Genomic DNA, 14,277 nt, shown 5'->3' with positions numbered 1-14,277 from the left:
CTTTAAACATTGCCCCTCTCACCAGTCAAGTTGATGCCCCAGAGTGCCTGGGGTATCAATTTAAAAAAAAGTTTTACACAAGCCAATTATCCTGCAAACCTGTACATCTTTTGGTGTGGGAGGAAACTGGAGTAACCGGAGAAAACCCACGTAGTCACGGGGAGAACATGGAAACATTGCACAGACAGCACCCGTAGTCGGGATCGAAGCCAGGTCTCTGGCATTGAAAAGCAGCAACTCTACCACTGCACCATCATGCTGCCCACCAGCTGTGGTCCAATCAATGTTTTATATTCCATACCCTAGCTGTTTTCATGTTCTATGGCCTAACTAATGGACCCAAGTCCATTTCAGAAATGCCTTCTTGAACACTTCATCCATCTGCGCTGCTGCTTCAGGGGTTCTTGGTTCACCAAGTTTAAGGTTCCTCTGTTCCTCAATATTCTCAAGGCTCCTACCATTCATTGTGTAGATTGTAGTTTTATTTGCCTTTGTAAATCAGATTAACTCACATTTTACAGGATTAAAATCATCTCTCTGCCCACCTTATCAACTGCGCAATATTGTTTTACCCACAACACCACCACGTTTCACAAAAGGACATCAAGTGCTGGAGTAACCCTACCGGTCAGGCAGCATCTCTGCAGAACATGTATAGGTAACGTTTCAGGTCGAGACCCTTCTTAAGACAGAAGATGGCTCTCCACCCCAAAAGTCACCTCTCCATGTTCTCCAAAGATGGTCCAGCACTGTGTGTTCTTTTGTGCATGAACCAGCATCTGCACCTCTTTATTTCTATCACCTGAAAACCTACTAGTCACAGTATTCATATTCTCATCCAGATCACATATAAGTAACAAACATTAACATCCCATCAGTTATCTGTGAGGTTCCTCACTGATCACTATACAATCAACCTGGTTTTGTATCTGATTTGCCAAATTTCCTTGGCTACCTTGACAAGGGCCAAACAAGGTTCCAGACCCAAAACATTTCTGTCAAGTTCATGTTCATATGTTATAGGAGCAGAATTAGGCCTTTTGGCCCATCAAGTCTACTCCTCCATTAAATCATGGCTAAAGTTAGACACAAAATGCTGGAGTAATTTAGCGGAACAGGCAGCATCTCTGGAGCAAAGGAATGGTTGACATTTCGAGTCAAGACCCTTCTTCAGACGTCCGAAGAAAGGTTTCGACCCGAAACATCACCCATTCCTTCTCTCCAGATATGCTGCCTGTCCCGCTAAATTACTCCAGCATTTTGTGTCTATCTTTGGTTTAAACCAGCATCTGCAGTTCCTTCCTACACATTCAATCATGGCTGATCTATTTTCCCCTTTCAACCCCATTCTTCTGCCTTCTCCCCATAACACCGTGAAAGTACTGAAGAACAAAGATCTTTGTATGCATATCCAAGGATCACTGGAAGATCAACACAAATGTTGAGAGTGTTTAAGAAGGCATAGTAGATACTTCCCTCCATTTGCTTGGGCTTGGAGCAAGTGAAGGCAGTGGACAGACGATGTTTCGGGTTGGGACTCTTCCCAGACTGTAGATATTTTCTGGGATGCAAGATGTATCCCAGGCTGACGTGGAAGATAAGGGAGGCGATTGTTGGGATTCAACGAGAACCTTTCACATAAGAGGTGCCAGACAAATGGAGGCCAATCAGGCCGAGGTCCCAGTGTGCCTCCAACTGGTTGTTTAAGAAGGAACTGCAGATGCTGGAAAATCGAAGGTACACAAAAATGCTGGAGAAGCTCAGCGGGTGCAGCAGCATCTATGGAGCGAAGGAAATAGGCAACGTTTCGGCCCGAAACATTGCCTATTTCCTTTGCTCCATAGATGCTGCTGCACCTGCTGAGTTTCTCCAGCATTTTTGTGTACCTGCCTCCAGCTGGTGTTCAAGATCTGAAACCTTGCTACCAATCTCACCACAAGGACCATCTTGGAATTCCCACAGGAAGACCTTACAACACATGGGAATGAGCTCCTGACAAACACATAATTTATAAAACCACCCCTGTGCTTAAAAGATAATAGAAAAGTACAAAATAGCTTAACCTCCCTGTTTTTATAGTCCGTGCCTTGGTTAATAAATGAACCATTGCGCCTGCTTTCTTAACTCTATAATTGAGCTATTATGCTACCTTTTATACATAGATACATACATAGAAAATAGGTGCAGGAGTAGGCCATTCGGCCCTTCGAGCCTGCACTGCCATTCAATATGATCATGGCTGATCATCTAACTCAGTATCCCGTACCTGCCTTCTCTCCATACCCCCTGATCCCTTTAGCCACAAGGACCACATCAAACACTAAGGGGCAGAAAACGCTGGTGGGTGTTGTGTACAGGCAACCTAACAGTAGTAGTGAAGTTGGAGATGGTATCAAGCAGGAAATTAGAAATGCGTGCGACAAAGGCAAAACCGTTATAATGGGTGACTTCAATCTACATATAGATTGGGTGAATCAAATTGGCAGGGGTGCTGAGGAAGAGGATTTTTTGGAATGTATGCGGGATAGTTATCTAAATCAACATGTAGAGGAACCAACGAGAGAGCAGGCTATTTTAGACTGGGTATTGAGTAATGAGGAAGGGTTAGTTAGCAGTCTTGTTGTACGTGCCCCCTTGGGCAAGAGTGACCATAATATGGTTGAGTTCTTCATTAGGATGGAGAGTGACATTGTTAATTCAGAAACAATGGTTCTGAACTTAAAGAAAGGTAACTTTGAGGGTATGAGACGTGAATTGGCCAAGATTGACTGGCAATTAATTCTAAAAGGGTTGACGGTGGATATGCAATGGAAGACATTTAAAGACTGCATGGATGAACTACAAAAATTGTTCATCCCAGTTTGGCAAAAGAATAAATCAGGGAAGGTAGTGCATCCGTGGATAACAAGGGAAATCAGGGATAGTATCAAAGCGAAGGATGATGCGTACAAATTAGCCAGAAAAAGCAGCATACCGGAGGACTGGGAGAAATTCAGAGACCAGCAGAGGAGGACAAAGGGCTTAATTAGGAAAGGAAAAATAGATTATGAAAGAAAACTGGCAGGGAACATAAAAACTGACTGCAAAAGTTTTTATAGATATGTGAAAAAAAAGAGATTAGTTAAAACAAATGTAGGTCCCTTGCAGTCAGAAACGGGTGAGTTGATCATGGGGAACAAGGATATGGCGGACCAATTGAATAACTACTTTGGTTCCGTCTTCACTAAGGAAGACATAAATAATCTGCCGGAAATAGCAGGGGACCGCGGGTCAAAGGAGTTGGAGGAATTGAGTGAAATCCAGGTTAGCCGGGAAGTGGTGTTGGGTAAATTAAATGGATTAAAGGCCGATAAATCCCCAGGGCCAGATAGGCTGCATCCCAGAGTACTTAAGGAAGTAGCTCCAGAAATAGTGGATGCATTAGTAATAATCTTTCAAAACTCTTTAGATTCTGGAGTAGTTCCTGAGGATTGGCGGGTAGCAAACGTAACCCCACTTTTTAAGAAGGGAGGGAGAGAGAAAACGGGGAATTACAGACCAGTTAGTCTAACATCGGTAGTGGGGAAACTGCTAGAGTCAGTTATTAAAGATGGGATAGCAGCACATTTGGAAAGTGGTGAAATCATTGGACAAAGTCAGCATGGATTTACAAAAGGTAAATCATGTCTGACGAATCTTATAGAATTTTTCGAGGATGTAACTAGTAGCGTGGATAGGGGAGAACCAGTGGATGTGGTGTATCTGGACTTCCAGAAGGCTTTCGACAAGGTCCCACATAAGAGATTAGTTTACAAACTTAAAGCACACGGCATTGGGGGTTCAGTATTGATGTGGATAGAGAACTGGCTGGCAAACAGGAAGCAAAGAGTAGGAGTAAACGGGTCCTTTTCACAATGGCAGGCAGTGACTAGTGGGGTACCGCAAGGCTCAGTGCTGGGACCCCAGCTATTTACAATATATATTAATGATCTGGATGAGGGAATTGAAGGCAATATCTCCAAGTTTGCGGATGACACTAAGCTGGGGGGCAGTGTTAGCTGTGAGGAGGATGCTAGGAGACTGCAAGGTGACTTGGATAGGCTGGGTGAGTGGGCAAATGTTTGGCAGATGCAGTATAATGTGGATAAATGTGAGGTTATCCATTTTGGTGGCAAAAACAGGAAAACAGACTATTATCTAAATGGTGGCCGACTAGGAAAAGGGGAGATGCAGCGAGACCTGGGTGTCATGGTACACCAGTCATTGAAAGTGGGCATGCAGGTGCAGCAGGCAGTGAAGAAAGCGAATGGTATGTTAGCTTTCATAGCAAAAGGATTTGAGTATAGGAGCAGGGAGGTTCTACTGCAGTTGTACAGGGTCTTGGTGAGACCACACCTGGAGTATTGCGTACAGTTTTGGTCTCCAAATCTGAGGAAGGACATTATTGCCATAGAGGGAGTGCAGAGAAGGTTCACCAGACTGATTCCTGGGATGTCAGGACTGTCTTATGAAGAAAGACTGGATAGACTTGGTTTATACTCTCTAGAATTTAGGAGATTGAGAGGGGATCTTATAGAAACTTACAAAATTCTTAAGGGGTTGGACAGGCTAGATGCAGGAAGATTGCTCCCGATGTTGGGGAAGTCCAGGACAAGGGGTCACTGCTTAAGGATAAGGGGGAAATCCTTTAAAACCGAGATGAGAAGAACTTTTTTCACACAGAGAGTGGTGAATCTCTGGAACTCCCTGCCAGAGGGTAGTCGAGGCCAGTTCATTGGTTATTTTTAAGAGGGAGTTAGATGTGGCCCTTGTGGCTAAGGGGATCAGAGGGTATGGAGAGAAGGCAGGTACGGGATACTGAGTTGGATGATCAGCCATGATCATATTGAATGGCGGTGCAGGCTCGAAGGGCCGAATGGCCTACTCCTGCACCTAATTTCTATGTTTCTATGTTTCCATGTTTAAATATAGCCAATGAACTGGCCTCAACTACCCTCTGTGGCAGAGAGTTCCAGAGATTCACCACTCTCTGTGTGAAAAATGTTATTCTCATCTCGGTCTTAAAGGATTTCCCCCTTATCCTTAAGCTGTGACCCCTTGTCCTGGACTTCCCCAACATCGGGAACAATCTTCCTGCATCTAGCTTGTCCAACCCCTTAAGAATTTTGTAAGTATACATCCACTGACATACTCTCCAAGGTTATGCACCAATCAATATCCTGCCATTTATTGCAGATTTCCTTGCCCTATTGCACCTTCTGAAAGGCATCACCTCACAATTCCAGTTCCTATTTTCCTTCTCCACTGACCACACTACTCCACCTCCGCCAGTTTTTGTATCACCAGCAAACCTCTTCATTGTGTTCCCCACATTTCTGCCGAAATCATTTGTCAGAGGATTCACACTGCACGGAAACAGGCCCTTCAGCCCAACGCCCATGCTGACAAAGATGCCTCATTTAGGCTAGTCCCATTTACCCATATCCCTCTAAACTTTTACCATCCAAGTACCTGTCCAAGTGTCTTTTACATGTTGTTATTGTACCTGCCTCAACTACCTCCTCTGATAGTTCGTTCCATACACCCACCACCCTATGTGTGAAAAAGTTGCCCCTCAGGATCCTATTGAATATTTCCACTTTCACGTTAAACCTATGTCCTCTAATTCCTGATTCCCGATTCCCCTACCCTGGGTAAAAGACTGTGCATTCACTCCAACTATTCCCCTCATGTTTTTACACCTCTATAAGATCACACCTCAGCCTCCTGACCTCAGAGGAATCAAATACTAACCTGCCCAACCTCTCCCTATAGCTCAGGCCCTTGTTCCAGGCAACATTCCTGTAAATCGTCTCTGCACTCTTTCCAGCTTAATGCCAGTATTTCCGTGGAATGGTACCAAATCTCCAAGAGCGCCCACACCAACTTATCGTACGACTGTGGCACAACATCCCAACTTCTGCACTCAATTCCCTGACTGATGAAAGCCAGGATGCCCAAAGCCTCCTTCATCAGCCGATGTTGATCATGGCTGACCTCCTCCAGCTCCTCCTCTGCCCCAGTTCCCCAGGGCCCTCACTTCCTCGATCTTTCAAAAATATATCAACCTCCACTTTAAATTCCTCGAATAATCCAGAATGACGCAAGTGCTAAACAAGCAATCTCGAAGCTTCCAACACATGCTCTGATCCCATGTGGGTGGCATTGTTTGACAATGAGCCACAGGATTTGAGACTATTTATTTTGCTGTTGTTTTTTTCCTTTAGCTTCCTGTTCTCCTCACGCCCTTTTCTGTTCTCTTCTTAATCTGATGCCCACTCATGATGCCCTGCTATGTAAATCTTCTTCTCACTTTATCCATGCTCCTCCACAAAGCAAATGCTTAGTCTATTTCCCAGGGTAGAAGATTCGAAATGTAGGGGGCATAGGCTTAAGGTGAGAGGGGAGAGATTTAAGAAGGAATTGAGCGAGAACTGTATTCACTAAGGGGATAGACACAAAAAACTGGAGTAAACTCAGCTGGACAGGCAGTATCTCTGGAGAGAAGGAATGGGTGACGTTTCGGGTTGAGACCCTTCTTCAGAAACGTCACCCATTCCTTCTCACCAGAGATGCTGCCTGTCCCCTGAGTTACTCCAGATTTTTGTGTCTATCTTCAGTTTAAACCTGCATCTGCAGTTCCTTCCTTCATCGAGGGGATAGTACATATCTGGAATTAGCTTCCAAAGGAAGCTATGGAAGTGGAAACAATTATGACTTTTAACAGACATTTCAACAAGTATATGGTTAAGAAGGGTTTAGAGGGCTATGGGTCAAATGAAGGCAAATAGGACTTGACCAATGTGCGATACTTGCAATGTGGAATAATCAGGATGGTGGTATGGACAAGGTGGGCTGAGGACCCATTTCTGTGTTGTACAGCTTTATGACTATGACTTTGTTTTCTCTCACTCTCTCTGTCCCTCACTCTCTCCGTCTCTCACTCTCTGTCTGTCTCTCACTCTCTCCGTCTCTCACTCTCTGTCTGTCTCTCACTCCCACCGTCTCTCTCTTGTTCTCTCTGTCTCTCACTCTCCCTCTCTCCCTCTCTCTCTCTCTCTCTCTCGCTCTCTGTCTCTCCCTCTCTGTCTGTTTCTCACTCTCTCTCATTCTCTCTCTCCCACCATCGGCCCAGACTCTCAGTCTTTACGTTGGCCTTGAGCAGAGCCTGAAGTGATTACAGAGGCAGGAAGGGGCAGAGCAAGTCGGCAGCAGGATGTGGTTGGTCCAGGTTGTCCGTGGGGCAAGGGGGCGGACGGGGACGTGCTGTGAGATTTTGATCATGCACTGCTTCATACAATGAAGGCAAGCTGAGAGTGCAGGCGCAAGAAATCTATGATGTAAACAGATGATTTAACCGAGAAAGTGTAAGCACAAAACCAACACCTAGATGTGGCACTTTGGTGTGAGATAAATAAGTCACAGCACACACAGAGTTCTGCTATCAATCGGTGTTATAATGGAAATATAAAGACCATCTTCCCAATGCATTATATATAAGCAGACCCCTGATACAATGCTGTCCCCATCCTATTGTAAGTATGTGACAGCTTCTACCTGTCATGTTACTCATAGCATTAATGTGCACGTGTCAGATGCTTTTCCAGAACAAAGTCCAGCAATGTTGATTCATATTTCCTCTCCTATTTGTGCAGGAATTATTCAAGTTAAATATAGTGTGGGTTTGCAGGTTAATTGGCCTCTGCAACTTGCCCCTAGTATACAGGGAGTGGATGAGAAAGTGGGATAGCATAGAACCAGTGTGAATAGGTATAGACACAAAGTAACTCAGCGGGTCGGACAGCATCTCTGAAGGAAAAGGATGGATGACGTTTCGGGTCAGAACCATTTAGTGTGAATGGGTGATTGATGTTCAGTGTGGACTCAGTAGGCCGAAGAGCCTGTTTCCATGCTGTATCTCTCAAAAACAGTAAATTGGAGGAGCAGGCCCTATTATATGCCTTTAGACTTTAGACTTTAGAGACACAGCATGGAAGCAGGCCCTTCAGCCCATTGAGTCTAGGCCAACCAGTGATCACTCCGTACACTAACACTATCCTGCACATTAGAGACAATTTACAATTTACATAAGCCAATTAAACCTACAAACCTATACGTCTTCGGAGTGTGGAAGGAAACCGGAGCACCCGGAGAAAACCCGCACAGTCAAAGGGAGAGCGTACAAACTCCGTAAAGGCAGCACCCATATTCGGGATTGAACCCGGCTCTCTGGCACTGCAAGGCAGCAAATCTAACGCTGCGCCACCGTGCCACCCTTCCCACTCTCCTTCCCATCTGGTTGTCCTATCATCCTACTTATCTAGTTTTTGTTAAATCAACCTATGACATTCACAGTCACAAACAGATGCCCTTCAGACCATCGTGACGCCTGTATGGTGTTGAGTAGTCGCCCAAAGAGTCGTACCTTTTTCTGGTTGCCGCCGGATTTTCAACATGTTGACATTTTTCAGCAAGCTTCTGCGACTATGGCAGGTGCCGGCAAGCCGACGAAAAAAATCGCGCAAGTGGGACAGACCCTTTACTATCATTGTGGGGTACACTAAACTCGACTTGATCTCACATAATGATACTGGAGAAATATCATGAAGATTTCTTGAAGACCCCATACATCCAAGGCGGAGAGTGCTGCACAAAAATGTCACCATCCCCACTGTAGCCATTGTCACCCGTACTGAGGCAATGAACTCCATGTACCAACACTGGTGTCCGTCAGAATCTCGTCTCCCTCCTGAAAGAAACTGCGTTCCTTAGCTCACCCATGGTCAGTGATTCCCTTGGTACTCAGGAGATACAAGATTTAGTTTAGTTTAGATAGACATCATGAAAACAGGCCCTTCGGCCCATCGAGTTCACGCTGACCACTAATCACTCCGTACACTACACAATAGGGACAATTTACCATTTTACCAAAGCTAATTAACCTACAAACCTGCACGCGTGGGAGGAAACCGGAACAACCGGAGCAACCGGAGAAAACCCACTCCGTACATCCAGCACCCATAGTCAGGATTGAACCCGGTTCTCTGGCGCGGCAAGGCAGTGACTCTACTGCTTCGCCACCGTGCCACCCCTCTCCTCTCAACGCTTATGCCTGGGTTAGGTTTAGGCTTATTATTGTCAAATGTAACAAGGCGCAGTGAAAAGCTTTGCTTGCTATCAAATCGAAGCAGATAATACTGTACATGAATATAATCGTCAAACTCAATAGAAAAGAGCAAAGGGAAAGATACAGCGTGTAGGATGTAACTTTCAGCGGCGTAACCTATCATTTGTCAGGTGCTGGCACAGATTAATCGCCGGTTACCAGGTGAATTGTTTCAACAGATCGGTTGGTCTTCTGTTGCCAAAGTGCGGCAGGTTCTGAACGGATATCTAACCTGCCTTAAAGCCCTGTCCCACTGTACGAGTTCATTCAAGAGTTCTCCCGAGTTTGCCCTGATTCGAACTCGGAGATTTATGGTAATGGCCGCTCGTAGGTACTCAGGGCTCTCGTGGACATTTTTCAACGTTGGAAAATCTTCACGAGTCTTCCTGAGCTTACCGCGTTTTCCGAGTACCTGCTGTTAGTGTTACGAGCCGCTACGAGACGTCCCCGAGCTCCGACGTACCCGTTACGTACATTCTACGTACATCCACGAGTTCGATTTAAAAAAAAACTTGGGCGAGCTCTTGAATGAACTCGTACAGTGGGACAGGGCTATTAGTATGACACAAAAAGCTGGAGTAACTCAGCGGGACAGGCAGCATCTCTGGAGAGAAGGAATGGGTGACGTTTCGGGTTGCGACTGTTCTTCATACAGGCTCTCTCCAGCCCCTGATCCTGAGGAAGGATAAAAGGTCCCTTCTCAGGAAGATTGCTTGAGGACTGTGCTGTGTTAGCTCTGCCATTGAGCCATGGATGGACCCATAATGCAACTGGGCTAGACGGGGGGGGGGGGGGGGGGGGGGGTGAGTGGGCGATGACCAGATGCTGGGGAGTTGTGTAGGTATGTCACTAGCTTGGCCTGGAGCTGAGCTATGCTCCCAACTCTGAATCAGACACAGGGATTGAATATGTTTAAGAAGGAACTGCAGATGCTGGAAAAATCGAAGGGAGACAAAAATGCTGGGGAAACTCAGCGGGTGAGGCAGCATCTATGGAGCGAAGGAATAGGTGACGTTTCGGGTCTCGACCCGAAACGTCACCTATTCCTTCGCTCCATAGATGCTGCCTCACCCGCTGAGTTTCTCCAGCATTTTTGTCCACCAGGGATTGAATATGGTCTCCAAACACGGGACTGATGTCCACTGCAGTACATCTGGATAAAGTGACCCCCACCCCCCGCCACGCCTCTGGCTGGATCAGGTGCCTGGTCTCTACTCTCACCCGGCCAGTCCCAACAAGTGTAACCCAGAGCACTGGCCCTAATACCCAGTATTGACCCTGCATCCTGTCAGTACAGATGCCCAACATCGTAGAGGATTGGAGAGCTTCAGCTGCAGCCTACGGCAAAGATAAACCGGATACCATCAGACACTGATCCCTGCCTTCTCCTCTTCCCCGGGAAGTTGGGGCGTGCGAGAGGCAGTGACAGTCTATGCTGGGGTAGCCCTGCAGCTCTTGCCTTATTGTGGGATGTAGCAACCCTTCACGTTGGACCCCCTCCCCCCCCCCCCCCACCCACCACAAAAAACTCAGCAACTGCAGCAAAAACAATATTTGTGCAAACTCTGGCAATTAGAGCAGTGGCTTGGAAGATCTGTCAGCTCATGTACTACACCAGAACAGTCAGTGCTCACACAAACTGTGTACAGGCTGTGCCGAGAGATGACATGATGCTCGCCAGATGGAGGGCCTGAGCGCAGTCTGTTGACACACAAGGACTTCTGCAACAGCTTTCACATGGTTTACTCAGTTTCATTTTCTAGAGCACCATTTGGTGAATTTTTATTTTGCAACATTCCCACAACCTCCAACACACCGCCTCACCCACACCAATCCCCAGCCCCCTGCACAATCCCTGTGCCCTCATATAAAGTACCCCAATCGGTAATGCACTGCATAGTTCCCCTAAAGCCCAGTGCCCTCCCGAGTCACTGTACCGACCAAGGCAGGCCATTGCCAGCCTGGTCATTCTCCATCACACACAAGCCTACCTCAACACCAACAGTTACACCATCATCCGTCCCATCACCACCCGTCCCATTACCACCTGTCCCACCGATGCCCACTTACACACACCCACCAACACACACACCCACCAACACACACACCCACCAACGCACACGCACCCACCAACACACACGCACCCACCGACACACGCACCCACCAACACACACACCCACCAACACACACACCCACCGACACACACACCCACCGACACACACACCCACCGACACACACACACCCACCGACACACACACCCACCGACACACACACCCACCGACACACACACCCACCGACACACGCACCCACCGACACACACACCCACCGACACACACACCCACCGACACACACACACCCACCGACGCACACACACCCACCGACACACACCCACCCACCAATACCCGTCTCACATGACCCACGCCATTAGCACCCATCCCACCTCCGCCAGTCCTCCTCCCCTCAGGACATCCACACCCACTGAATGCCCATCCACTCACTCAGCACAATAAGACGGATCACAGTGCGGGCTGTAATTGTGAGCCTCACACCAGGGGGTTTAGAATAACTGAGCCATCGACAGAGGAGTTTATCGCTTCCATCCAGTCCCACCTCCCTGCCCGCACTCCACTTCCTCAGCAATCGTTCCTCCGGCATGGCCTATTTCTGAATGGCAGCCCTTGACAGAGACAAGGAGATCCCATCGAAATAAGACCTGCATTTGTAAAGCATCTTCCAAGCTGCAGGGCATTCCAAAGTCTGTACAGCTCACCAATACTGTGAAAGAAGTTACCACAGGAGTAAACATCACAGGCAGTGGACACCCAGCTCATTTTCTCCCTTAGAAATGTGATAATGGCCAGCTAATCTGTCCTTGTGACGCCACTGATTGCTGCAAGAATTGATTGTCCTGTTCATCACAAATGCATTGGCATAACAGGGAGAGAGGACTTCATTTTAATGTGTTGTTTGAAACCCTCAGTCCAAGTCTCCCTCGGTTCCAGACTGCAGAGACAGCTGAGATGTTATGTTCAAACTCTCCTGGGATAAATAAAGTTCCATCATATCGTAAACCATGTCAGTGTGGACATGGTGATTTGAACCCACAACCCTCTAGCTAAGAGGCAATAGCTCTGCCAATGAACCATGGCTGAGACCTCACACACTCCCTGTTTTGGAGCGAGCCTTGTAGTAGTGGCTAACCACCAGTTCTCCAACTCAAGCGGAAGTAAAGCCAGCACCTGTACACACACAGGGCAGCCGAGGCCAGCTGTGGTGTTGCACCCTACCAACAATCTCTGGTTTCCTCTGGATTGTGTTCTCTGGAACTCCAGAGGTTGAGAGAAGACGAGGTGGAGGATAGAAAGTCATAAGAGGCATAGATGGGGCAGACAGCCAGAACCTTTGTTCCCCAGGGTGGAAATGTCGATGACCAGAGGCACAGCTTGAATAATAATAAGAATAATATATTTTATTGTCATTGCACATAAACACAACGAGATTTGGTTTGCAGCTTCCATCCGATGTCATAACATAAATAACTAATAACATTTAGATTTAGATACCCCGAGAACATGGATTGTAAAAAGAACAGTAAAATAGTCAAAACAGTTCAAACAGACTAAAGTGCAGATGTGTCTGTGCGACATGACCATCCGAGGGAGACAGTCCAGGGGGGGGGTGGGGGGCACTCAGCAGGGCCGGTTCAGAGCCGCTATAGCTCTGGGAATGAAGCTGTTCCTGAGTCTGGAGGTTCGGGCGTAGAAGGCCTTGTAACGTCTAGGTGAGAGAAGGTGAGAGGGACAAAGTTAAAGGAGATTTGTTTTTTACACAGAGGGTGGTGGGTGCCTGGAATGAGCTGCCAGGGATGGTGGTGGAGGCACATACAATAGTGGCATTTAAGAGGCATTTATAGATAGGCACATGGTTATGCAGGGATTGGAGGGATATGGATCACGTGCTGGCAAGGGGGATAAGTACAGCTTGGCATCATGTACAAACGAGAAACTGCAAATGCGCTTGTTTACAATAAAAAACACAAAGTGCTGGAGTGATTCAGCAGGTCAGGCAGAATCTCTGGAGAACATGGATAGGTGACATAAATGCTGGAGAAACTCAGCGGGTGAGGCAGCATCTATGGAGCGGAGGAAATAGGCAACGTTTCGGGTCGAAACCCTTCTTCAGACTCTCTCGGTTCCAGACTGAAGAAGGGTCTTTTTAGTTTGGCATCATGGCCTGTTCCTGTACCGTACTCTTCTGTGTTCTAAATCTTTCCAGGGGAGATCTTGTCTGAAAACTTCCAGGGAATGTACAGAGACCCGGCCTTTTACTCTGAATATATTGATTGAATTGAAAGATAAACAATGGAAACAGGCCCTTTGGCCCACCATGTCTACACTGACCATCAATGCCCTGTTCACACTAGTTCTATGCTGTACCACTTTCTCATCCACACTCTATACACCAGGGGCAATATACTGAGTCTTGCTCCCACCTCATGCCATGCAGCTAACGTGAGTTATGCTGTAGAATAGTCAGTGAAGGTTTTTCTGCCCCCGCTGCGTTTACTCACCACTCATCCTCCTGAGGGCTGCGTCTCTCCATCGCTCTTCCTCCTCGCTGATAGTGAACAGGCCCCTGAGACTCGGGGTGGAGAGGCAGTACCTGTCGGACGTCCTCTTCAGCCGCTTCCCCTGCCGGCCCCCAGCAGCCGCCGCCGCCGACCGCGGGCGAGGCATCCCCGGCAGAACAGGAGCGAGCGAGGGGGCGGCTCAACCATCAGCCTCCAGCTCCAGCGGGGGCCGCACAAAAGAACTCATTGCAAGAGAGGAATAAATAATAGAAGCAGAGAGCCGTCTCCCCGAGTGTTGCAGACAGAGAGAGAGAGAGAGAGACGTCAATGCTGCTCTTTAAACATTCACCCGCCCGCCCGTTATGGTGGGTTCAGCTGACAACAAACGGTGGCAACACAGTCCACACCTCATGCTACACAGACTGCTGCCAGCCTCAGACTGCCTCTACTGCTCACACACAGGCAGTACCACTGTCTGTACCTCATGCCAACCTCAGACTGCCTCTACAGCTCATGCTGCAGC

General features: G+C 47.4%; 1 protein-coding gene across 3 annotated transcripts in view; it reads right to left on the bottom strand.

Annotated features, from left to right (window-relative positions):
* The window catches only part of map7d1 (MAP7 domain containing 1), a 185,238-nt gene extending 171,303 nt beyond the window's left edge, over positions 1–13,935 (bottom strand). For all 3 annotated transcript variants that reach the window (XM_033045441.1, XM_033045442.1, XM_033045443.1), the window contains exon 1: positions 13,755–13,935. In XM_033045441.1, coding sequence (XP_032901332.1) covers positions 13,755–13,920 — 166 coding nt within the window. In that variant the 5' untranslated portion in view covers positions 13,921–13,935. The remainder of the gene's footprint in view (positions 1–13,754) is intronic.
* Between the last annotated feature and the right edge of the window lie 342 nt (positions 13,936–14,277).

This window comes from Amblyraja radiata, chromosome 27 (assembly GCF_010909765.2).
Source record: "Amblyraja radiata isolate CabotCenter1 chromosome 27, sAmbRad1.1.pri, whole genome shotgun sequence".
NCBI classification, from domain to species: Eukaryota; Metazoa; Chordata; class Chondrichthyes; order Rajiformes; family Rajidae; genus Amblyraja; species Amblyraja radiata.
The sequence above is the reverse complement of the archived record's forward strand: the minus strand, read 5'-3'. Positions and strand labels throughout refer to the sequence as shown.